This window comes from Lichenostomus cassidix, chromosome Z (assembly GCF_008360975.1).
Source record: "Lichenostomus cassidix isolate B80296 chromosome Z, HeHo_3.0, whole genome shotgun sequence".
In the NCBI taxonomy this organism is placed as follows: Eukaryota; Metazoa; Chordata; class Aves; order Passeriformes; family Meliphagidae; genus Lichenostomus; species Lichenostomus cassidix.
The window spans coordinates 46,880,536-46,908,410 of NC_139511.1; the positions used below are offsets into that span (position 1 = coordinate 46,880,536).

The window sequence follows — 27,875 nt, forward strand, 5'->3', positions numbered from 1 at the left end:
GAAGCTCCTGATTAGCACACTGTAAGTGAACTAGAAGACAGAAATATTTTCAATAACACTGTGATAAAGAAAAAATGCAAAATGTATCCATCAATATTTATAATTTCATTTTAAAGGATTGGATACATTTGATGGCTTGAAAAAAAATCTACCTTTTTATTTTCTTACCACAAATACAAAATTCAAAAGCTTCTAAAAATGAAGGAAGAATTTCACTATAGATAGTTTTGGAAAAAAGCTCAGCAGCAACTGTAAGGAATAACAGCACAATAAAAATAGAGTAAGCACGTGAATGGAATATAAACCATATGTAAAGGGGTTCATGATTTTTGAAATGCTAAATGCTACTGTTTCAAAGATTAGGGATCCTACAGGTTTTAGATAGTACATTTTTTACTATCTGCATAAAGAAATAGGGATTGGGCAACTCTGAAAAAAAACCCAAACCAAAACAACTTGAAGACAAAAAGGTGGCTGAGATAAAACACAGATTATATCCACATGCTGCTATTGAAAATCATGAAAAAGACATATTGGAATGGCGTAACCGAAATTCAACATTGCAAGTGTTCATCTTTAAAAAGCTATAAAAAAATGGACAGCCAACATTCAGCTGTTATGATTATGTTATATACTCAGAAATTGACTAGCAAATTATACACTCCATGATCCAGCTGTGAGTGTCAGCATTATGGGACACAAGTCATGCTAACTTGATTCTGCAAGACTTCTTGCTCTGTGGCATGAGTTTTTCTGCTGCCCTTGTGTCATTTTGGCTGAAGTACTTATTTGTGCTATAATACCAACAGTATAAGACATTTATAGACATTTAAATGAGTAACTTTTCCATTATGCCTTGCCCCCAGGACATAGCAATGAAGCCTTTCTTAGAGAACATCTAAAGTTTATTCTTCAATATATGGAATTTTTAATGGTAGTGCTCATCCAGGCTTTAACACTTTATGGAGGAAATATGATCGTGGCAAAGGTCTTTTAACATCTTTTTCACATAACATAGCTTTTTAGTATTTTGAGCTTCCAGGGTGGCCACGTCTGGTATGCTCATCATGAAAATGCCTGAAAGGTAAGAACTGGATCTCTCTTGAGGTCAAAATTTAAAAAGATTATTCCGAGCTCATGTGAGCCAAATTGTTAGTAAAAAAAATATTCCTTCCAAATAACTTTGAAAGAAAAGTTTCGGTAATGTTCACAGAACAATGTGACAAGATATACTTTGTATAGCATTTTGAAGGAAAATACTCTGACAATTGGCAGTGTTTTCAGTAACACCAATATTGATATATGTTCTTGTTTTACTCATGGTATGTTTTTTCTTTTTTATTTGACACTATTTTTTCATGCTACATTTTCTTCTATTGGGTTACTTTACAAATATAAACAGTTAACAATTACATAAAAGTGATACGACTGTACAAATAATAAAATTCCATGGACTAGACCGTAGTAATTGAGTGTGAAACACAGTTCTGTAACCATTATTAAAATGCTGGTGCATTGCAGGAAATGTAATTTACTTCAAGGTGAATGTTTTATTTGAAACATAAAATGATCAGCAAATCTTATTTTCCTTACTAAGTCAAAAATGTGTCACAGACTCAGAGAACATTTCGGAGATGGAGGAGACCCTTGAGAATCATTCAGTCCAACTCCTGGCCCTGTGCAGGTCATCCCAAGAGTCACGCCATGTGTCTGAGAATGTTGTTCAAACACTTCATGAGCTCTGTCAGGCTGGTGCTGTGACCTCTTCCCTGGGGAGCTGTTCCAGTGCCCAACCACCCGCTGGGTGAAGACCCTCTTCCTCATATCTAGCCTAAACTTCCCCAGCTTGAGGCTATTCCCCTGGGTCCTGTCACTACATTATTTTTAAAAAAACAAATAATGTCCTGAAAATCCGTCATCTGAGTTTCAAGTAAGTCAGAAGTCAGCAGCCTCAGATGTACAGAAGTCAATTAAGCTTTTCTCCTCATCTGGTAATTGAAACTGCATGACATGATAATTCTCTTGGGGAATTATGAAGTCTGAAGTACAAAAATTATCTACAGTTGTAATAGGTTTCCTTCATAATTTATTAAGATAGGTTGCACAGATTCTTGAAGCTTAAAAATTCTTCTGCATAATCTCTGCAGATTGCACATTCAATTCCATGGCAAAAACAAGTATAGGGATGTTCAAATTCAGGATTTCACACAACAGAAGAAAACACCACAAATATGGAAAAAAATTTGAATATTTTAGCATTAGCATACAGATTATTAAAAAATGGAAAATAGGTTTAGGATCATTCTGTAACAACTCTTGTAAAGCTGTATTACACATCTCATTTTATTTCCTGGCTGGCTGTGAAGGACTGCCAGGTTTTCATTTAGATTCCAGCTGTATCCAGTATTGATTTACATCATTAAGGATAGTTTTGTGTTCTACACAAAAGGCATGCAATTCTTAAGAACTACTCTCTAAATTCACAGAAAATGCAACACAGCTTCAACCAAGTTATACTTATTGTCATGGAGGTTTTGAAGATTTCTTAGAGCTGCAGACAGCTCAAATACATAGAACTGCACAGAACTCTCCAGTGACAGCCTGTGGCTAGCACAGGTCTTTCTCGTGAGAACATTCCATTGTGTTTTATAAACAAAGATAAAGTTTGGATGTTTTTTAAACAGTGTCTCGAGATTTGGACAGTTCAGGCTTGGCCAATCAGGCCTAGGGGGAGGTTTCTAGCTGACCAATCTCGGTGACCTCTGAAAAGTCTATATATATTGAAATCAAAATAATAAATTCTCTCTTTCTTGTCACACTGAGAACTCGGGTCTTTTCTCTGCTAGTGGCTCAACAGCAACAACAGTCTCTACGATAATTGTCCTTTACATACCTGAAGATATATTTTGCCAGAGTAATAACCTTAATGTGACCGCTGTTTGGCATCACAGTTTATTTCACTGCATGTATCAGTTTCAAAATATGATACTTTTTGGATTCACTTAAGGACTAAGACAAAAGTTTTGAATAGACTCTGTCCTCAGTGGGTCAGGTGCTTACAGTAGAACAGTCTAGTCAGTGCTGAAGAGAGGTGTATACATATTTTGTGGGATTCTCCTTCAGAATTGCTTGTCCAATCTCTGTTTCTTCATTGATGTTTTACTAAATGTTTTACATTTAAATGTTACACATAGAAGGTTCTCCCTTTTTTTTTTTACCAGGGGAATTTTAAGGATTTTATGAATCTGGGAAACTTTACTGTGTAAAATTGAAATTGCTGAAAACAGCAATCTCCATTTATTAGAATAACAATGATAACTTATACATAGTTGGATATATATGAATCACTGATTGAATTGTATTAGCAGATTATCATTAGCTTTCTATTCAGTCTGAAGATACAAACAGCATAATTGTAACAGCTTTCAAGAGAGTGAGAGAAATGTAAGAAAAAAAAAGTGTATTTACTGCTAAGTTTTAGTAATTTTATTATTATTGTTAAACCAAAAAACTGACATTGAATTAAACAAAATATAGTGCATATGTGTTACCTATGGTACAATTTTTTTTCCTTGGGTTTTTTTTTCCTTTTTAAGTCATTGGCTTCAGATATTTTATTTGTAATATAAACCTAACTAAAGTTCTGTCTTAGAATACTACTAAATGCTTATTTTTAATTTCACTCTGCATGTGTTGAAGATACCTCCTTATAATGCTACTCTTGCTCTAAAGAAGCAATGTCCCATATATCCTTCAGTCCCAAATAAGCATGAATTAATACAGGTTCTTAGAGTACAAAAATTGCCATAGATTCTTCAGAAAAGCTACAGAAATTAGTATTTTTAAAAATTTTATACTTCATTTAGTAAGGATGAGGTTCTCCAGAAAAGATTTCACAAAACGCAGATTTCCAAAAAGATTTCACTCTTTTGCCCCACCATATCTAACAAACTACCACTGCATTTTTTGAGATGGGATACAACTGCCAATGTGTTATGTGTTTATTTAAGAAAAAAAAAGTCAGACTCATTATATTTTGAACACTGATAGGTTCTGGCATTAAATATGGGTCAAAAATCACAAAATGTATCAACAAGTGACACTCATTAAAACAAATCACACAAAATGGCACTTGTATGGTAACACGATGTGACAGTACTACTGCTTTCATAAATAAAGAATGAAAATTAAACTTTCACAGTAAAATATTTCACTAGGCTAGATTGCAAAGTTTGACATGGTTAATTCATCACTGTAGGAATCAGACAAAGCTCAGTCTGCTGTAGTCAGGAAGCCCATTAATTCATTAAAATTGCAATGTAGCTAGGACTCCAACATTCCTTTTATTAAAAATAATCATCATGAAGTTGAATGGTAATTGTCAGAATTTGGTTTCCCATATAAATGAAGACTGAAAAGAAAAGAAGTGGTTATGGTCAATAAAACTGCATTGGTCTCATTGTGTACAGAAAGCAGAAGGATAGATTCAAGGAGTAGTATACAATTTGTTCAGTAATCCAGAGCAGCAAAAATGCTTGAAAAAATACTTACCAACCTTTTGCAATCACAACTAAAACTAAAGGAAGGGTCATGTTTAATATTCTGAATTAAGTCTCCTTTGATTGCCTTTGGACCATGTTTTGTGGCTTCACTGTCACACAAAAGAGCAGGAATAGGTAATAGTCCAAGGGCCGTACCAGGCTAGAAAGTTCCCTAGTGATGTCCTTAATCCAGACCCCAGAGAGGCAGCAGATTTTGCAAAGAGGAGGGTTGATCCAGCACAGGGGACCTTCTGTTCCCCTCAAAAGCAAGCCACCTACAACTATAACCTGTATTTTCTTCCTTCTGGAGGTGGTGTTGATATGAGGTGTAGGCCTTTCTGACCTTGGAAAGGTGGTAAGGTGGCAATGAGGAGGTTTGCCTGCCACCCTACCCATACGCATGCCTCCATCAACTCTTTCAGTTACTGCCTTCTGCCTGGTAGTGGAAGGATACAGGATCTCCTTGATCTTGTAGCTTTTTCTTGTGGCTTTTCCTGTTTCTGTCTCAGTCTCCCCAGTGCTCCTTAACATTTTTATTTCCTCTGAAAGCTCTGACACCAGACTTCGCAGATAAATGCTTAGTCACACCTCACACCATGGTTCTCACTACTGCCAGCTGTTGCTGGGCAAAGGCCCTGCAATGCTCTGGGGAAAACACTAAAAACCAAAGTTCAGCAAGAAGGAGTGCATGCGTTTGCTGTAGCTCACCAGGGACAAATTTAAGAGCCACAACACTAAAGCAGCTTGGTGCACCACTCCAAGAAAGACAAGCAACAAAGGATGGCATGGCATAGAAGCACTGTAGACATACTCTGTTGAAAACAATGCAGGTAAAGAGAACTAAGCCAAAGGAATGACCCAAAATGGTGACTGAAAAGCCAAACTTCGCTTCATTAACTCTACATTAACTTTTTGCTACAGGCTGTTTGAGGAGGAGGAAGCAGATAAGGCCTTCCACAGGCAGCATGAAGCAGCCTCAAAGTCACAAGCCCGGGTTCTTTTGGGGGACTTTAACTACCCTGACATCTGCTGCAGAACCAGCACAGTGAAACACAAACTGCCCAAGATGTTCATGGAAAGCATTGATGACCATTTCCTGACACAGGTATCTGAGGATCCCACAGGGAATGGTGTGCTAACTGATACCAACAAACAGGGAAGGCCTTGCTGGAGATGTGACCATGAGAGGGTGGAGTTCAGTACTGGATGAGGATGAAGCAGGGCAGCAAGTAAGTTTACAACCACAGACTTCAGGAGAGCTAAATTCAGCTTCTTCAGGAATCTTCTTGGAGGAATTGCACAGGGACAGGCCCTGCAAGGCAAAGGGCTCCAAGAGAGTTGGTTGTTATTCAAGAATCACTTCTGCCAGGTTCAAGAACATGTTTCCAAATGTGCAAAAAATCACGCAAAGGGGGAAAGAGACCTGATGGATAAATGAACTCCTCTCATTACACAATGGTGAACAGGAAGCAGGGTCAGGTTACTTAGAACTAATTTAGAGAGGTTGTCAAATTAGAAATGAGACAAGAAAAACAAAGGCCCATGTGGAATTAAATTTGAACAAGGCTGTCAAGGACAACAACAATGGTTTCTTCAAATATATCAATTACAAAAGGAAAACAAAGGATAAAGTGGGCCCATTGCTAAATGGTGGGCCTGTTGCTAAATGAACCGTCTGGAGCAATCCTGTGCAAGGTGTTCTTGGGTGACCCTGCTTGAGCAGGGAGATTGGACCAGATGACCCACTGTTGTCCCTTCCAACCTGACCCATTCAGTGATTCTGTGTTTCTCTAACTCCAAAATACATATTACTTTTCACACCCTCCCATATGCTAATGCCTAAACTCAATCAAACTCCACCTAAACATGAAATTACAACTGTTAACTTCATCATTTCCCCTCCCTCAGAAGAACCCATTGGAAGTACAGCATAAGTGGAGATGGATGGCAGGAGATTGTGCCTTTGTATTCTGGGATGATCAACAGGCTATACCTACCTCCTCCCCCACAGGCATGCCTACTGGGTTGAAGACTCAAGTAGTCAGCTCTACCAAGTACTTCTTCAGTAAATTCAGTAAGAAAGCTCATGGTTATGATCATATTTTTAACGCCACATAGTCATCTCAAAATTTCATGTATTTGTTGTTGGTTGTATTATTCATATTCTAGCTATTCATGTGCGCTTCTGCACACAGTGTATTTATCACCATCAGTCCAATAAGAACCTGCATTTCTGCTGCTCAATAAACGATACTATTTTGCACCTGGCCATGAGAGTTACTGAATGTGACTGCATTTCTAATCCTGCCATGAGAGTCCATTGGGTGTGACCAGGCGTACAGTGTATCACACTGTTTGTAAATCCATAACCATGGTAATTCTCATTGAACCCAACCAGACTTACAGTGTCACTTGGCTCTGCATTTCTGTTGTTTAGTGTTTAATTGGCCATCACTTTGCATCTAAATGCAGTAGCTCCCAGTCCCTCTCATATCAGACGGACAGCTGTAATGCAAGTGAGTTTATTTTCTGCCAAATTTCACTTAACATAAAAATTTTCCTTACTCTTAATGCAACACATGCCCTGCACTCTGAGATCAGAATGGCTACATGTTTTCTTGGGAACTCACTCTGGGTAGCCACATCAGTTCTGGTTAGTGCAGAGGACATAGCTTTCCGGCAGGTGGATGACATAGCTAAACACCTTCTTAGAGGAAGATGACCACCAACTGAGCTCACCTTTAGAACTGTAACTGCGCATCCCTCTGCCTTAACAGCTGCATCATTCCCTGCTAACTCGCACTCCCCAGGCTGTTTTGCAGATGTATGGAGGTGGCCGTAATTCCTCTGGCAATGCCCAGACCATGTCAGCATCTCTCCTGAAAGCTGCTGGATTGGTGTGGGTCTCACTATTCCCTGGCATTTTCCTGCCTCAGGAAACCCTGCTGTGTACAAAGATCTGCTGCTCCACTGTGGACCTGGTGAGCTCTGGAGAAGCTTGCCTTGGCAACTGATTTGTCAAACACTGTAATGAGACTTTTTAACAAAACTCACAAACTATCGCTTTAGTTTAACAAAACTCACAAACTATCACTTTATTGCTTTAGTTATCTAAAGTCTTTCCCTATTCAAGTTTACTGCTCAAGATTTGCCATTTAGCAGATATTTGATAAGTTTGAAGCTTTCTGTTCAAGTAAGAAGCAACTTCATTGCAAATTAAGTACAGAATTCAGATAATTCACCAAAAGCTCTAAGTGCTGCATTCCCAACCTTCTCTAAGTTACAAGCTGTAACCTGCTGTGGACAATTATATATTCACCTTCTTAATTATTTAGATCTACCAAGGAATTGCAATATAGAAAATCCTGTGTGCTTTATAAACTTGCCACAAAATAAATAAATCCTACTGTTTACACCTGTAATACAGCACCAGCACCTATAATAAAAGCTGAAAAGACTGTAGACTGCTACTGTAATTTTAAAAATATTAACTAATTTTATGTTCACACTGGGGAGGGAAGGGAGGAGGATGGCAGGGGAGGAGAGAGGGGAGGGAGGGAGGGAGGGAGGGAGGGAGGGGGAGGGGAGGGGAGGGGGAGGGAGGGAGGGAGGGAGGAGGGAGGGGAGGGGGAGGGAGGAGGGAGGGGAGGGGAGGGGAGGGGAAGGAGTTTTTTTTCTCTATGTTGTTGAGAGATAAAAAAACAAAAAAGGATTTTATGGTGTGATTAGTACACAGTGCTCCCTAAGTCTGAGCTTCGAACAGCTAGACAAATACAGCAAGCCAAGAAGATCACCTATGAGATCCCCATTTTACCAATTCTACTACTATTTTCATAGCAACAGTGGAAAGCACAGTTCACTGCACATACATAGGCGTTATCCACTAACATGTATCTAGTTCTATTCACAAAACACAGTAATACTTGATAATGTTACGATGATAGTTTAAGAATAAAAACATTTATTTCTGAGCATAAAGTACAGTTACTTTATGGTCAGATTTGGCTGCATCGAAGAAAACAAAAATTTAGAAACTAAGCCATTCAAAAATTATGGATTGGCCACCCCAAATGAACTACATTGACTGTACTCATTCCTCTCAGTAAATTTATGTTATGCATCTTCTTCCTTTTGCTTAGATACAATGTTCACATGCATTTTGAAGGTTTTTCTCTTTTCTCCCATACAACAATCACTAAGGTGAAAAATATTTAGCCACTGGCTGCTTTCCATACAAAGTGCTCTACAGTTCAATGTTCTATATAGAGTGATAGGTCAGTCCCTGCCTTCTGATCTAAAACAAGAAGAAAACCAGATTGCAACATCGACCCTCCATTCATACAGACCAGATATATTGAAAGTCTACCAAGTTTCATCCATAATCCCATTCCACTGATTGCTCACTAACCATTCCATCATGCCCAGGTTGACAAGGATCTTGATCTTAGTTTTCCTCTTTTAAATTAATCTGATAGCAAGGGATAAACATCTAGTATATCTCCCTTACATCTGTGTTGCTTACCTGCTCTTGTAACCTCTATGCTTTCATTTTGTTCCATTTATTTTGAAAACAGAGGAAAAAGGGTTGAGTCACATATATCTGGCAATACTGGAACAAATGTTTGTAATTTACAAGAAGCTGTCTAGGACAGCACAAAGCTCTTAATTATACAAATGTTTGGTCAGCAAGTACTCCTCTGACACCTGCTTGTATGCTAGTCACAAATACTCAGCTCTACAAACAAGGAAATCATCCAAACAAACCAAAAGACAGCACCCAAAAAACTAAATTATAGTTTCCTGTATTAAGAAAGATAGCACCTCAGTAAAGACATTGAGGTGCTGGAGTGAGTCCAGAAAAAAGCTGGTAAAGTATCCAGAGAGTAAGTCCTATCAGAAATGGCTGAGGGAGCTGAGGTTGTTTAGCCTAAAGAAAAGGAGGCTCAGGGGAGACTACATCACTCTCTTCAACTGCCTGAAAGGAGGGTGTAGCAAGGTCAGTGTCAGCCTCTTTTCCTGCATAACTAGCAACAGGACAAGATGACGCAGTCTCAAGCTGTTTCAGGAGAGGTTTAGATTGAGCAACAGGATAGATTTTTTTTTTTCATGGTAATGGTTGTTAAACATTGGAACATACTGCCCAGGGAGATGGTGGAGTCACACTCCCTTGAGGTGCTTAAAGAGAGCCTGGATGTGGCACTCAGTGCCATGGTCTGATTGACAAGGTGGTGTTTGGTCAAGGGATGGACTTGATGATCTCAGAGGTCTTTTCCAACCTTCTGTGATTCTGGAAGGGATGGCAGACACATTCAGCAAACCTTCATCTCCTACATTTTCCACTAAAGTAACAAATCATATGCAAGAAAGAGCTACAAATTTTCACTTTCTATTTAAAAGCTATCCGATTTCTACTTGCTATAATAAGATAATTTTTACCATGACTAGGTAAAGAACTAGATGGGATTACTGCAAACAGAAAATTCCAACGTGAAAGAGACATGACAGTTATCTCAAAGGTAGGTTTCTGAGTGACCACAGTATTTTTCAAATAGAAGGGGTATCTTGAAACTGTGATGCTGAACTGGAAAGTGCACAAGCATTACAGACACTAAGTCTACACTGTAAGCTGTGTTATAACAGTGAAATTACCCAGCCAGCAGGTACCAGTTTTATAAAAAGCAAACACCTCTTTGGATAGAAATATTTTTCTGTGATGGTCAAAAAGTAAAAGGCTCAAAACCAAAAGGATATCTGCAATGTTAAGTCAAGCTTTCTTAGTCACAGATCTGGAATTTCTCCAAAATAATGTAAGAGCTGCCCTACTTACTGTGAGACTGTAATTCCTCTACCCTAAAGGAACTGATTTTTAACATTGTAGAAGAAAACCAGCAAGTTATAGACCAGTTGGTTAGCAGAATATCATACAGAATCAGGTAACATGAATTACGATGCTGTACATTCTACTCTCCTTCTCCAGCCATCATTTCTATGAAGAATATGTTGTCTTAACACTGAAAAATAACATCGATGGCTACCTTCCTATTAAGGGGATGACAAACATGAGACACCATGCTAAAGACTGAAGTCCATGTATATTTTCTCTTCCTCGGGATAAGAAGGTCTTTAAAACAAAGTTTGTATTTGCAATGGTTTCTTTATTTATGGTGGAGTTGATGTAAACTTGCTCAAGAACACACGTTCTACTATTCTTCTGATGTGCAGAAGAATATATAATACATATATTTTATATAAATTATATAATTTTTCAAATCCAGTTTAGGATATTTTCTACAGTCTCTACTTGTGTTCATATGTCCTTATATCTGCCCAGTTTCATAAGGTTAAAATTCCTGAACTATTAGGAAGTTAACATGTTAATTGCTTATTTTATGAGCTCCATGCCAATCTATGTATAATTTTGTTTGGGAACCTTTGGACACTTCTCTGCTGAAAAAAGCAGACAGTAACACTGACTCTCCACCAAGAGAATTTTCTGTCATAGTGTCATTCTGTAAAATATAAGCTACTGGAGAAATTGGAAGATGATGTAGGCTGCAGTGCCATCCTTATGATGTTGACATCACTTTATGACTTGTATTTGTCAGACTTGGACAGTGTAGTCTCTCAGCTTGCCAAGTGCCCTGCTGTGATAAGGTGCAAGAAATAAGTAAGCTGCTTAAGTTCAGAGCTGACAAGACAGATGTAATGCTTGCTGGTAATGAAAACAACACACCGCCATTCCTGAAGACCACATGGTTAAACATGCTGGATGTGCCCAGGAAATCATCTCACATCACTACATGTGCAGAGAAAATATGCTACTCCTCCAGAAACAAAATACTCTTCTGTGTCATTTGGGGCATTTAAGACACTCACCTCTAGTGCAAGCTATGGCTGTCTAAGAGACTGTACTTTCTTCTGTTAACAGTGGAATACAAAAAAAACCCAGCTGCATGAAATAAATTAAATGTTAAAAAAGCTGCACTGTGAAAGAAAAAGCAGGAGAAATCACTAGTCTCTAGAAGAACATGCCATTTTTTGACTAATAAAACTTTATCTAAAAGTGATACCTTATCCTTTTTCTTGGAAACTGCATATTTGGAAAACTCACAGAGAGCTACTTCAGCATACAGGAAAAAAAAAGGTAACCCCAGGCAGCAGCTCAGCCATCATTTTTTCTCTTTAAAACAAACATTATCTTGAATTACTTTAAATCCCCAGAATTTGCTGTGCAAATCAACTTACTGCTTTGTTCAGCAGTTCCTTACAAATATTACTTCAAAGAACAGTTAGCTTTCTAAAGGGAAACCAGTGTCTGTTCATGTAGACAGGTTCTCAAGCTTATAAACTGAACAGGACCTTTTTTGCTTCCAGGAACAGGTCTCAGTAATGTTCCATGGATCATTTTAAGTGAGGAAAACAATGGGAAAAATTAGTTAGAAGCACTAAAAATCCAAATTTAACCTCCAAAAGCTGAACATTCTGCCTGAACTGAGTTATGAACTATTTCCGGTTATGCCCAAGTAATCTATCAATTACTCACCATTCTGTCCTTAAAACATATTCAATCTATGAAATGGCATCCAGCATAAGCAACAAGCAGAAGGAGCTAGAAGTGACTGTGCAGATGGAAAGCTATAATCTAATCACAAACACTCAAACTTGGTGGGACAAATCACATGACTGGAGCACTGCAATTGATAGCTACTAACTGTTCAGAAGGGACAGACAAGGAACAAGGGGTGGAGGAGTTGCCCTTTATTTAAAAAAAAACAAAAACAAAAGGTTTGACTGCACAGACCTTCCATTGAATTCAGCAATTAACAGGTTGAGAGCTTATGAGTAAAAATCAGAGGCCAAGCCAACAAAGGAAATCTCATGGTTTGTGTTTATTACCAGCCCCTCAGTTGAGAGAAGCCTCTTGACAAAACCTTCTTACTGCAGGACGCATCACTCTGGCATGTTCTGGTGCAGCTGCTGGGACTTCAGTCACCCTGACATCTGCTGTAAAAGCAGCTTGACAAGATGGAAGCAGACCAGGAGACTCTTGGAGAGCATCAAGGATAATTTCTTAACCCAGGTGACAGAGAAGTGTTACTGCACCTGTTGCTTACTGACACAGATTAACTAACTGGAGAAGTCAGGATCAGTGACAGCCTGGGCTGAAGTGACCATGCCCTGGCAGAATTCATCATCTCAAGGGTTATGGGCCAAAGACAGGTTAAAGCACTGACTTTAACTCCTGAATTTTAGGAGCCTGAATTTTAGTTATTTAAGGAATTAGTAGACAGGACCCTCTGGAAAATGGCAGTCAGGGAAAAAGGAGCAGAATACAACCATCAGATCTTTAAGAACATTTTCTTAGAGCGCAAGAATTCTCAATTCCCACCAGTGAGCATTCAGCAAGGAAGGCAGCAGACCACCATGGCTCAGTAAAGACCTTTTGGCCAAAGTGAAATACAAGAAGGGAAAGCACAGACAGTGGAACCACGAACAGGTATCCTGGGAAGAATATAGAGGCACTGTCTGACTGTGTAGGGACAGGATTGGAAGAGCTAAATGTACAGTTGGAGATGAATTTGGCAAGGGATACAAAGAATAATAAGAATGGCTTCTACAGACAAGAAAAGGAAGATTAAGAAAAAAAGTGAGGTATTCAATAATTTTGTTTGCCTCAATGTCCATTCATAATCACTCTTCCCACATCTGTCAAGTCTCTGAACTCACAATAGGAACTGGGGAACTGAACTCACTCCCAGTGTAAGAGCAAATCAGGTTCAAGACCACCTGGGAAACCTGAACATACAGAAGTCAATGGCACCCAGTGAGATGCATCCCAGTATCCTGATGGAATTGTTTGATGTAGTTGCCAACATGCTCCATCTTATCTGAAAAGCCATGGCAGTCAGGGAATGTTCCCACTGACTGGAGGAAAAGGAATATTGTACCCTTTATTAAATGTATCTTGGGGTGATATTATGATAATCCTGTATTCCCTTTATTGTGCTTTTTATACGCAGAAATATGTTCCTGCTGGTTTAAGCCAGGTTCCGTGGCTGGGAGAAACTCTGAGTTGTTTTGAAATCTCTCCCAGCTTGCTTAGCCTTGAAGCACAGGGAGCGAGAAGACACTCTCCTGGGTCTGGCTTCCAGCAGTGGTGGCAGTGGCAAAGGACTGTTTCCCTGGGACTGCTCCTTCTTTGTTCTTCTTGGACTTTTCTCCTCCGACTTGTTTTCTCCTCTGAGAAAGATCCCCGGGAGGACAGTAGGCATGAAGTCATCCAGAGAGTCATCAGAGAGACTTTGCCCAGCTCCCCAGGACCCCCACAGCAGGGGGAGGCTATGCCCAAAAAAACAGACACTGCAGTCCAGCAGCTGTTTAGTCAGGTTTAGAAAGTCTTTTTCCCCTTTCCCTGTGCCTCCCTGCAGGGTACTTTGTCTGTTTTTTAAACAGACAAACAGGTAAACAGATAAACAGGGTTGTTTTTTTTTTTACTTTCATCCAAAAAGTTCTGTTGCAGTGGGGGGAAGAAGTGCCAGAAGCTCTTTTCTTTGGGGGAGGCATTCACTAAGAGTGCATTGCTCCTGAATTTGTCTCTAACCGGAGACAAAATGTAAATTTATAACAGCATTTTTTTCCACGATCTTGCATCACCTCTATGTCTGGGATAAGGTATTTTTAACTGGAGCATCACTGCAATTATTATCAGCCGGATTTATGACACCATAAAGTCATATTGTTCAATCTTCTAGAAATTTACCTTTTTATTATACGTAGGTCTAAAGCAGTTTTGAATAAATTTTGTTGTGCTACTGACTATATATACATGACACACATTTTAAAAAACCCAACAGTTCCTCAGCAACATCAGTCGCTTATCACCTCATCATAATTTTATTCCTTGAAAGTCCTCACTGTTTCATGTCCTCCAGAACCACTGAACAGTTTGGGTTGGAATGGATATTTTACGATCATCTAGTCTCAGCCCAACTGCCACTAGACCAGGTTGTTCAAAGCCCCATACAACCTGACCTTGAACACTTCCAGTGATGAGCCATCCGCAAGTTCTGTTGGCAGCCTGCTCAAGCATTTTACCACTTTCATTGCAAGAAAAAAGGTCTTCCTTGTACCCAATCTAAATCCAGCTTCTTTCAGTATAAAAAAACACTTGCTGCTTGTCCTGTCACTGCAGGTCCTGGTTAAAAAAAAAATGTTTCTCCGTCTTTCCTAGAAGGTCCTTATAAATATTACAAGGCCTCAGTAAGTTTTCACCAGACCTTTCCCTTCTCCAGGCTTCAGCCTTCTCAACCTGTCTTCATAGCACAGGTGCTCCAGCCCTTTGATCATTTTTGTCTTGGACCCATTTTAACAGGGTTTTTTTTGTTTGTTTTTTGGGTTTTTTTCTGTGCTGGGAGCCCCAGCGCTGGATAAACTACTCCAGCTGAAGTACTCTCACAAATGTGGAGTAGAGGGATAAAATCCCCTCTCTTGACCTGCTGGCCATGCTGCTTTTCATGCAGCCTAGGATGTGCTTTGCTTGTTGGCTTTTTGGGTTTTAAGTGCATGTTGATGGCTCGCATCCAGTTTTTTCATCCTCAATACTCCCAAGTCATTCTCCGCAGGGCTGCTCTCAATCCATTCATCCACCATCCTGTATTGATATTTGGGATTGCCCTTAACCTGAACACAGATGTTACACAAAATTATGGAGCAATTTTACTCAGTTTTAAATTTACATTTAAACATATGATATGTATTCAATCGCTACACAAACAAAAAAATGTGCACATAACTTGTGCACGTAATAGTCAGAGATAAATTCTCCTGGATTATGGTGTCTTCAATTTTTTTTCTTACAGATACAAACCAGTTGCCTGTTTTCTTTCTCCAAGATTTCTAAATTCTATATACACTGGACACATTTAATCCCTGACACTTACTACACTTACATCAGAAGATATGTTTATGTCTCTTTCTGTTCATGTATTCAGACATTATTTATAGTTCTGCATTCCTAACATTTGCCGTATCTTTCATAAGACTTGATAGTACCGTACCACTGCAAGATACAAATATGACAGTTTGCAATAGGATCTGCACATTATAGCAAATTATTACGACAGTAAGTACTATACAGCCAGCAAACTATATTCTTTTAATATACTTATTAAAAATCTTATGAACACTGTGACTAAATCTTTTACAGTAAATTCTGTTTTGTACATGATGGTGATGAGTCACTACATTTTTAATAAACTATATATTCCAGTAAGCAATTATTGCATAATTTTTAATTTAAGACTTTCTACAATCAAATATGGTACTAAGAGCTATTTCATTAACACTTTTAAAACAATTTGGAAATATCTTAAAATCTGGCTCAAGATTTCTATTTTGTTCCCGCTGCCTGTGAATGTGTGCATTGAGCTAGTTAATGCTTGAATGTACGTATGGCATAATGACTCTACTCAATGGTCCTTCCAGCAATATTTTTCGAAACATTGAAAAGTAATCAATACCTCTTTGTATTACCAGAAATGCATAGCAACACTGGTATGCATCACTGCAAGCGCTTCTTTACTTTTTTACAAACACAGCTGCAGCACTTCTACTACCTCACTGTAGTTTAACAAATGAATTCCATCACAAATTAGAACAGTGAAGATGAGCAGTGCCCTCAAATGTCTTCAACCCTTTCATCATTAAAACAGAATGACAGACAGGAAAATATGTGTGCATTCTTTTAAAAGCTCATACACATTTTTGCTTTGATTCCATTCTTCAGTGCCATACCACTGAGAAACCTCTGTATTTTCAGAATTGATGTACCTTTCAATACTATAATCTTCGGCTTTCAAGCTCACTATTATTTGCCTTCAGGTGCAAATTTTAAAGTGTACAGCCTTCTAAAAAACCTTTATGACTTCAGCCAGATACTGAAAGGCTTGTAGATCAGTCATCATCACAGTGCAGATTTCTTTTCAAAATAATGTTCTTCACTCAGAGTACACTTGTGGTTATACTCAGTTCACTTGTCAAATACAAATCTGAGGTCATCATAAGCTTCAGGGCAACTTCAGCTATTCCAAAACTCATTTTCTACCTCTATTTTGTTGGAGAAACAGTATTTCAAATATAAAAATAATAGGAAACTCTACAGATAGAGAAACAAAGGCAACATATGTGCATGTTCCAGCACAGCATTGCAGTGACTGCCTATAAGGACAAAGTCAATCCAATACCCAAGCATTTTAAAACATAAAAAATATCAAAAGGAGGTAATGTGTTTCACTATCAAGTTGATATATATTATATTGAAAACATGATTCTAGAGTTGACATCTCAAAATACACAGGTACAGGAACAGATGCTAATGATTCTATTTAAATATTTCTGTTGTAGCACATGAAACATTTAAACATGTATTTACAAAGTCTACACTCATTGTAAGTCATGTGCCTGGCAAGGGTGAATGCCACTAGGCTCTATACTCCTGTTGGCTTGAATTCCTTGGCCATATACTAGTGAGGGCTTTTATTTAATTTTAGTTTTAAGTCCTGTGTTTTATGAAAATAGAAAAACAGACAAGAGAGCACTTTCTTTTAAAGGCTGGTTTCATATTTGAGAGGTCAGTCTGATTTTTTCATCTCCAGAGACCTTTTCATGCAGCTATAATTCATGTTTATAATTAGAGCTGAGTAATTAACGCTCTTTTGAAAACAGAGACTATCTAGGTACTTGGGGAAAAGCTTTTCTGTCCCCAAAGTAAAACTGAGTTTTATCATTGACTCTGACACACAAAGAAATCTGCTTGTTTTCTACTACCTAAAGCCACATACATATAAATAGTCAAGGAAAATGGAGTTTTAAAAGCATAAGCATACACCAAGCTTCTCTGGGAGACTTAAAGACAAAAATGAAATAAATAAACCTAAACTCAGCTAGAAACCTAAGTTTTGTCTGCTTTGGGTAAACTTCAAGATGCTGTTTAACAGCACTGGGATGGAAGCTGACACCACACTCATTCACAGCATGAATTCTTCTACAAATTACATGCTTCTTCCGACTTGTCATCAGCTAAAACTCTGCATTTACATTTAGAGAAATTTCATGTGGTGCCCCTGCACCCCATCACTTCTCAGCAACTTTGCCTGTCTTTTATCTGTTCCTAACATTTTCACTATGACTAAAAGCACTTAAGTTAGCATTTGTGTATTTCCCGTTTTCACACTAACTCATGTTTGCTGCTAAACTTGGAAGCTACTGGAACAGAAACCATCTAAACTATGTGTCCACAAAGTAGCTAGCATACTGTAGTTCATGCAAAATATCAGTTTATAACGTGCGATACGGTAAGCTATATCCCTTCAGCCATTTCATTTTAGAACCTGCACTTAAATGCCCATATTCAACGTATTTCTTTCCTGGCTTGGCAATTACAAATTGTCATTCCATGTGGCTATTTGAGCTCAATGTGTCTGATGGATGTCACCATCCAGCTTGAATACAAAATGAAGAAAGAAAGCCAGACTCTCTGAGAAAGGAGACCAGAACAATCTCATTTCTCCATTAACATATATTTAAAAAAAAAGAAAAAAGAAGGTATAATCACAGAGCTGATGTGGAGAAACTACAGGTTATAGCATATTTGTGAAATGCACTCCACAATGAGGTTGCCTAGGAGGTCTTTTGCTTTCACATGGAAAGTCAGCTAGAGTCCAACAATATCATAGGTGTACACCCCTAAAACAGAAGTTATTTCACCAGTGTATCACATTATTTTCTTCCCCTATGAAAAACAAAGCAGCCAAATCTTATATTTATTTTATCCACTAGCACTAAGGAATAATGTTCAAAAGAATTAATTTTTAATGAAAATTTCACTGTGATGTAAGTTTTCAGCAATGATGATACATGACATAACCTACTGAAAAAGCTAGAGAAATATGAAAATATGTTGGCACACCATAACAACCCAGTAATCTGCAAACATGAAACAGTTGCATAAAACAATTTTAAAGCTACAAGCTACTATTAGTATGATACAAATACTGAGTTTTACACTGGAAGGAACAAGTATATCTTGAGTATTTAATAGTGGAAAGACTGACAAGAAAGACTGACACTGATTCCAACCCAAAATTTCTAGTGAATTGCAACTACTTAACAGCAATCACTACATCTACTAGCTAAGTAATAAAAACAGCCTACAGATATGTTCATGTTTGCACAGATGTTTTTTAATTTGTAAAAAAATAAAACATTGGCTTTTTATTTCCTTTGGTATTTCTTTGCAGATGCTACATTAACGAAAATGTCAGCTCTTCTACAGATTTCTGAAAACAGTAGATATTCTGCTTATTTGGGTTTCTTACTATTTCATGAGGGAGAAAGAGGGAGAACAGGGACAGAAAAAAGTTTAGAACAACTAGAACCATTTGCTCCTACAGTGTAATATCTAATTTTGGAATGGCTGCATGCCAGAATATAATCAATTCCTTTATATTTTTTCCCATTGTGTTTTGCTCATTTAAAAAAACCACATCCCAAATTTTGTAAAGAGGAGGTGACATAGCAGGGAACTCCATGCTCATGTATTGGATACCCCATGCTTTACCACAAAATGGATCATAAACATAGGCTCAAAAATGATTAAAAAAAAAAAAACTGCTTATGAAGGCTCAATATCAAGAAATTATGTACAAAGCTTGCCTTTACTGTGGTAACTCTCTCACTTGAATGATGGAGAGTGATGAACAAAGGTGTCCTTAATTTATCAAAGAGCATAGCTGTGAAGCTGGAATTGGCTGCTAAGAGCAGCATTGACAGTACCTACAGTTTCAAAGGGCAAAACTGACCTGAATCATTGTTCACATATTCTCAGCCGTGAAACATGCAGTGTGCTTTTACAGAAATTAACAGCAAGGCAGAGGGTATCAACTCTCTGGTTCATACAGGCTTCAACTGTACAGGTATCAACTATACTGATATCAACTGAGGTATAAAGCAAATGATAATGGAAAGGAATGAAAGGCAAGGATAGAAGTAGGCTTGAGTGGAGGAAAGAGGCAGGAATTCCTAAAGAAAGAATAAATTTGCATATAATCCCTGGTGTTTCCCTGAGGCAAAGTATCCAGTGCCAATGGGTATGAGAGCTTGTTCTTCCGTAGCATCAACAGTCAGGAAGGGAAGAGTAACTTAAAGACCGTATTTGAACTAACAATGATGTGGCAAATATACACAAGGCTAGAACACACACAGAAGGCTATTGGAAGCAAACTCTTTAGAAAAGTAGGAACCCCACGTTTCAGGAAACAAGAAATATCTTACAAAAAGTGTCTGATATACAGTTTTAGAGAAAATATAAAGTATCCATGGAATTTTACCATGTATATGTATATGTATATGTATATGTGTATGTATATGTATATGTATATATGTCTATGTATATGTGTATATATATATACATACACACACATACTTGTTTTTATTTTTAAAATACACAATAATATAATGTTCAAGAAACTTAATTTAGCTAGGGTATTCATGGTGAAACAGTGCAGGGTAAAATCATCAGACACAGTATCTTACTTGCAACAAAAGTCAAAATTTAAAAGCAGACAGATTGCTGTTAGTTTTACAGCAGATTTTGTTTTCTGGTCCTTTACCCAAGAAGCAACATTTTATTGGTTTATTGGCATTACATCATTACAGAGCCTTTTGAATGGTCAAATTGCCTACTTCCCTTAAATTAATACAAGTCTAGCTACTTCATTATTAATTTAATGTCAGAAACTAAATCTTGGAATAGTCAGGTTTAATGAGTCAACCAGGATCAGGTGCATCCTTCCCTCACAGAAAGGCTGTCTTCCACCTGCTGCACTACTACATTTATGATTGTTAAAAAGTACACTGCCTTTCATTTTTATTGTATTCAGCTGAGTTCCTTCTTCAAAACAGTTTTTCCACACAAATATGCAAACTCGTCCTTGAAAAACAGAGTTAAGGAAGGCAAGTACTGTATTTCTAAACATCCTGCATATATATTTGCAGGACACCATAGGCTTACATACAGCTTTATGAAATGTGTAGTGGTTCAATGCCATTTTATATTGAAGGAGGCATCAAGAACTGAAAAATCACTAAGGACTAAAAGCAATATTCTATCCACTGAAGGAAAAAATAGAAAAAAATCTAAAATCCAAAAACCCCTCAACTATTCATAACTGATTAACATAATTGCTTCACAGTCAGCAGAAATAACCTAGAACTGTAAATCATGTAATTTCAGAAACACTAGCTCAACACCTTCATAATCAGTCATTTAAAATTATTTCAAGCCTTATCCAAAAGGCTCCAGTTAGCCTAACAGTGTTTAAGTCATGGACAGTCCAGAGAATACATTTCAACATAGAACAAATGAATTTAGATCCAGCTGGTCGCCAGTCACACGCTGTATTTGACAAAAATCAGGGCCACTTCTCTTTACTATCATTATCAATGATCTGGACAAGGGAATCAAGTGCACCCTCAGTCATTTTGAAGAAGGCACAATTGGGCAGGAGTGTTGATCTGCTGAGGGGTAGAAAAGCTCTGCAGAGGGATCTGGACAGGCTGGATCAATGGGCCAAGGCCAAGACTGTGAGGTTCAAAAAGGCCAAGTGCTGGGTCCCTGCTTGTGAGCCAGGGTGTGCCCAGGTGGCCAAGAAGGCCAGTGGCATCCTGGCCTGGATCAGCAACAGCGTGGCCAGCAGGACCAGGGCAGGGCTTGTGCCCCTGGACTCGGAACTGGTGAGGCCACACCTTGAAACCTGTGCTCCAAGAAGGACATTGAGGTGCTGGAGTGTGTCCAGAGAAGGGCAGAGTAGCTGGTGAAGGCTCTGGAGCACAAGTCCTGTGATGACTGGCTGAAGGAGCTGGTGTGTTCAGCCTGGAGAAAGAAGGCTCACAGGGAACCTTATAACTCTACAACTGCCTGGAGGGTGTGGTAGCCTCTTGTGCCAAGTAAAAAGCAGTAGGACAAGACAAAATGGCCTCAAACTGTCCCAGAGGACGTTAGGTTGGGTAGTGGGAGAAATTTCTCCACTGAAAGGGTGGTTAAGCATTGGAACAGCCTCCCCAGAGAAATGGAATGGAGTCACCATCCCTAGAAGTGTTCAAAAAATGAGCAGATATGGCACATTGAGATAAGGTGTGCACAGTGGGCTTGGTATTATTCAGTCAAAGGTTGGACTTGATGATCTTGGAGGTCATTTCCAACCGTAATTATTCTATGTTTCTATGATTTCTGTGTTTTCAACCCTCGAATTAAAAATTTTCAAGTTGCCTTACATTTTTATAATAAGTTATAGATACACTCTTTAGATATGTCTTTTAAATTGTTTTTAAAAGAACATGTGAAAACTAATTTTTTTTAAAATTCTGAATAAAAATTCAAAACAGATTACCACTTGAAGGACAGCCTATAAATTTTAAAACACTCCAAACTGCACTTTCACATTCAGAAATACAGCTACAAAAGAAAAAAATAATTAATGGAATAGAATGAAATTAAAGTAAAGTAGAATGAAAATATTAATAGTTCAAAATGAGTGAGTAGAAGGTAAGTTAGACCAAGAACCACACTGGAAACAGTGTGGGGTGACCCAGAAAACTTTCTCTAAGACTTTGAATGGCCAGTAACCACATACTTTCCATCTGACAACATCACAGTCATGCACACACTGATGTATTAAGTAATTATCAGAAAACATAGCAAAAAAACTCATTTTGCACTTGTGCATATCCCCTTCTTGAAAACATCAGTGTCCTTGAATGACACTATTTAACGTGTGATTTGTTTTATGCATATTTTTCAATACCCTGATGGCAGAGATACCATGTAACAAACAGACTGTACATCCTTTTACCTTCATAAATAGTTGAGGTAAAAATCCATAATAAAAGACCTCACAAATATGTACCGTAGTGTGGTATTCCCAGTCTGTTTGTGTTTCATCAGCACTGCCGATCTAAAAATGAAACTTTCACAGCTGACACTGGTCAAATTTGTTGTTCTTTTGGGGAAGAACAGGTTTGAATGATATTTAATAGAATACCAAAGACTGTTATCACCATTAATGAACTGCCACTATGTTTCAAAAGGCCCCTCTTGGTAAAACCCTGGTTATTAATTTCTTACCTTAAATATAGCTTACTGCTCTTTACCTGGCAATAACCATTATACATTTAAATACATTTCAAATATTGGAACACCTTAACAGCAATGCACATATGAAGTATATATTAATATACTACTCACCAATTTTAATCTTTGCAAAGGTATTCTGCTAGTGTCTATCGGAGTGCGCTCTGTGACATTACCAAATCTGACTTCTGGGATGGCAATTGCACATATTACATGTGCCCACCTGTGAAAAGTGGCAAGTCAAAAATACCACCAAAATACCCAAAGAAATACAAATGTTTAAGTTGTTCCTTGCTGTGTGTTCGGTTTTTGCTTTTGGTTTGGTTTTCTTAAAGGTACTCATCTGTGGTTACTTCCTTATTAGGCTTTCTTTACCTTCTTTAAACCATTTTAACAAACTTTATAGCACTACTACTCTGTGTAAATAAAACTTCAGACTGAGGTTTTATTGCAAAAATTTTTAAGCATGTTTTACTCTTTATTTATTACGTAACAAGTTTTTGTAGATGTTCTATTCAGGTACACATGTAAACACCACACTATTTGGTTCATGTGTAATTTATCATCTACAACACTTATTACTCATTATTAACATTACTTTAACCCAAGTAACTATTCTTAGGCAACATACATGATCACAATCATGTTGTTGCGTGATCATGATCATGCATCTATTGAAATGCAAAATGAAATGCAAAATGCAAAATGAAATGAAATGCAAATGCTATCAAGACCTTCCATCTACAGACACAATGGCATACAGGCAGCAAAGGGATCAGGCTACCAGTGCAATGCCCAGCATTAACCACATCGCCTTTAGCAGCAAAAGCACTTGCAAATGCCTGGGACCAGTGCTACATTTAAGACTTCAGTGCAACTTCAGGAGGTTTTTCAGATGATGCTACATACTTTCTCTATCCATAAGAAAGCTCTCCATATTCTATTTCTATACACTAATCTCAAGAGAAGAAAAGCTATATGAAACTTGTTAACAAGTCTGAAATTAATGTTGAAATTGTGTATTTCCTGAAGTAAAGGAGAAGCTAACAACACTTCTATTAACAAAGAGCAGCCTTCTGAGGATACTCCTAAAATCTTTCTGGGGTAGACAAATAGTAAATCTAAATAAAGGAATATATTTCCATTCTTTAACTCAAATTTGCCTTATTCCCTGTCATTCGTTGTACATCTGTTTTCACTAACTCATTTTCTCTATTTCTGCAAGCTCAGAATGCTTGCCTCACTCCATTTTCTGTACATCTCAAACAGACACACATTACACAGGCATTTTAGCAGATTAACAGGAACATGGGCTGAAGCTGAAAGAGATGGAGGGTGATGAAGAAAAGAGAAATAATTTCTTTTTCATGAACTAGAGCAGCAAAATTTCAGTAAGTCATCTTTGATAAAAACATCTGCAGAAGTATAATATGACACACAGGGACCAAACAAACAGCTGTCACATGACTTTAAAGTTGTATTGGTTGGAGTGTGAAATAAGAGCTGAACATAAAGATGACATATCAATTAGCAGGTTATACAGTTCAGCCCAAATAAAAACAGATAAAGCTTTTATTATGGTGACAGTTTGTTCATATTTTAACTTAAACAGTCCTGTTTTGTGACTTATTTGTCTTTTCACTGTGACCTGCCCGCCTGCTAAACCACATTGTCTAACCATTGAAGCTTTATGAGACAGAAATGCTATAAATAAATTGCCTCGTCAATCAATCTTCAACTAAACATTTATACTCTGACATCTCTCAGCCTAGCAGACTCAAAACAACTGCTGTGCTCTGCTGAAAAGAATCTCAATTCTCCTATATGGCAAACTGCTTGCTACATGTGCACATACCAGTTTGATCCATTAGCTTTTAAATGTGTCAAGCTCTTCCTGCATCTCTGATTAGTATGTACAGGGAAAAGAAGGAGCAAAAGGAATGCTCATGTTACATTTCACACTTGTTGGAGAAAAAAAGATGTAATTGTAACATACTTTTCTGAAAATTCAAAACTTTGAAGTGGTAGCTAATGCTGAAAGAAAGATTGTGTAACAACTATAAGGTGTTATGGAAACATGAAAACCAGAGTTGAACTGGTTTTACAGAAATCCCGTTTCATAAATCTGTAACACTAACCTAGAGTGACAGAATGCAAACCCAAAAATCTTACATAAAATTATACAAGATAAGTGACTTCATGAAAACTTCTGTGGATTTTTCTATTAATATAGCTTATGAAATATTTGAAAAAAAACATTTATGTAAAAAAAACCCCATATTTTTAAAGACGCAATATGTAAGCAACCAAGACCAAATATCAAAACGGCATGATAAATTCTGCTGAGACAATACTTCCATCATTCTCTTTTCCTTTTTTTCTTTTGTGACTAAAGCAAATAGCAAATTTAAGGGAATTTAAAACAGAACTAATATTCAGCTGAGAATTTTCATTAAAATGGCTACAATCACAATTTTCATTAAAACAGCTACAATCATATTTTTCATTAAAACGGCTACAATAATGATGCTTTTTGAAGGTAAGATATGGCCTGAGTTGAACAAAAAGCCTTCTACTAACTGGACAAGGGTCACCCAATCAACTGCAAATCACTGATAAATAAATTCTTTCCTGGTAAGTGAAAAAGAATGTTGTACCTAGATCATGTCTTACCACTGCATTCCAAAGCATGAAAGAAAGAGATCTATACAACACTGCTAAGCTACAAAGATAAGCTAATTAATTATCAAATTATTCAAAATGCATAAAGACTATTCTACTACTGGGCTTAAAAAAATGCTAAACTGCAACATTTTCCACTTTAGCTGTTAGGGTTACTTGGTTACTTGCTATAGTGTTCTGTCACCCAGACACAGGGAAAAATACTTATGCTGTTAATAGGATGATGTCAGCAACAAGACTATTTTTGACAGTGTGTGACAGAAGTGCCTTTGGAAAAAAAAACACACTTCAGAATTGAAAATTATTTAAATACAATTAAAATTAATCCATTGAAAACACTGGGTTTAGAAGTTCAAAGGTATTGTATTGTAATTTTCAGGAGCAAAGAAGAAAAAACACTCTGCTGTTTGATAAGACTTGCCCATGCAAACAATGATAAATGAGCTCTCATTTATTTTCTTTGCACAAAGGCCAACAGATTAAAATTTGGAAGCAAGTGTGTGCAAATACTAAAACAAATGTACATTTTAGTATCTAACTATTTCACAAAATGCCAATGCCACATTTCAATGGAAGTAATTTTAATTCTGCAACAATTCAGCTTAAAGGGACACTGTCAAGTAATTAGATTTACAAATGCCTTGCACATAGGAATGGACTGGGAATAAAGGTTAAAATAGGCACATACAGTCCTGAAGAATATATTACTTACTTTTTGTCAGTAGTTTGCTTTAATGCACCACCTCTCAAATTGCAGAGACAACATTCCTAAAAATAAAAATGGAGTAAAAAAAGGTAAGTTTTAATGATGGTTTACAAAGCAGTTTTACTCATCTGATCTTAAGGATAAGCAAATTGCTAATGCAATTTATTACTGGGTTACAAACTGCTACTTACAAGCATAGCAATTCCTAACAGGGTAAGAAAATGATATAGTAACAAAAATAGAAACAACTCATACAAGCTAAAGACAAAATATATTTAAGTATTACTGACAGACAAAGTGACAGAATCACTTTGAAATCTAATTAAAAAAAACCAAAACCAACACCAAAAAACAAAACAAACAAAAACAAAAAAAAACCAAAAAAACCCAACACTTTTAATCTGTACTGCCATAGAAAGGCTGGAACTGCCACACATTTTACAAAGGTAAAACTAAGTACTATGGCATGTAATTAGTTTAATAGAAGTTACTGAGAAACTGACCTATAAGCTATTGATCCAGCTCAAATTGTTTTTTTTCTTTTTCCTGCAGTATACCTTCACTGCTTTGATCTTCAGTACAACTCCATCTCTTTCAGGGCACTCAGCAACGAGTTCATGGTTCCCAGATAATATGCCATAAAACATGGCTTTTCCGACCTGTACTTAAAACTGAGCCTTTGAACAGATACAGTCTGTTCTTTTTTCCACCCTTCACTCCTTCTCTTCAGTCTCCTCCATTTCTGAATCTATTCTTTCCCTTTTTTTCTTTTTATTTCTCTTGTCCCTTGAGAGAAGCTGATGAGAAAGTGTGTCCAACATTAGTTATTTTTCTTCCTGTCTGTTTTTCTGGTCTTACAAAGAACCAAATGTACAAAATGGAGTCAAGATATTCTGTGACTGTATAGATATACGAGACAATGTCTTTCAAACCGCTACATTTAAGTTGCCTTTGCAGGAGAAAAAACACTCAAACAAATAAAACCAGAAACAAAGCAAACCCCCAAAGAACTTTATGTTAAACTCCAGTCTGATCTTATCTTAAAAATTTCCATGATGAAGAATACAAATGTCTGCCAGAAATTTAATTGAACGCTGTACCATATTTCCTGGGAAAAACACCTTTCCTAACAAAAATAAAATAAAAAAAAATACTTTCTTGTGATAATTGGATCTTCTCTGCTATTTAAACACACAAATTTTGCCTTACCAAACAAACCCAAGGAGAATAGAACATCCTCTTATGGAGTATCCTTTTTACTATTAAATATTATTGTGGAGTTTTAAAAGAAGAGAATTGAAGTTTGTTATTCTATCCACAACAACCTTAGGATGGGACCTAATACATTCCAGATCACATTTCTCTTTCTAAAAGTAAACACTCACTATTAAATCAGGGAACTCAAAGGCTAAGCACTATACCACTTCCAGTCAAGTACCACTAAAGACATGGAAAATTTGTTATTAATCTGCATTCAGTTCTGAAAGGCAAGCACTTATGTGTAAAAAACACATTACAAAACTGTCTGCAGATCCTTAACATTACCTGGGATTTTGAAGACTACCTTAGAACAACAAGTTACCTTACAGTACTGCATCATCTTCAATTTGATTCACTTTAGAATCTTGATTACAAACTAGCAGAGGGAAAACATATTTCCTCAGCTCTTTCTTTGACTGACTTTGTCACCCTCAGTGTCATCTATTGTTATTAGTGTTATCTATCTTTATGAACACAGCTTGGTCACTGTCCTAGTGAG

General features: G+C 37.3%; 1 protein-coding gene across 6 annotated transcripts in view; it reads right to left on the bottom strand.

Annotated features, from left to right (window-relative positions):
- Positions 1-27,875, bottom strand: part of KDM4C (lysine demethylase 4C) — a 249,253-nt gene that overhangs the window by 50,897 nt on the left and 170,481 nt on the right. For all 6 annotated transcript variants that reach the window (XM_085043366.1, XM_085043368.1, XM_085043367.1 and 3 more), the window contains 2 exons: positions 26,123-26,178; positions 22,843-22,951 (listed from right to left, as the gene is read on the bottom strand). In XM_085043366.1, the coding sequence (XP_084899492.1) occupies positions 22,843-22,951; positions 26,123-26,178 (165 nt within the window). The remainder of the gene's footprint in view (positions 1-22,842; positions 22,952-26,122; positions 26,179-27,875) is intronic.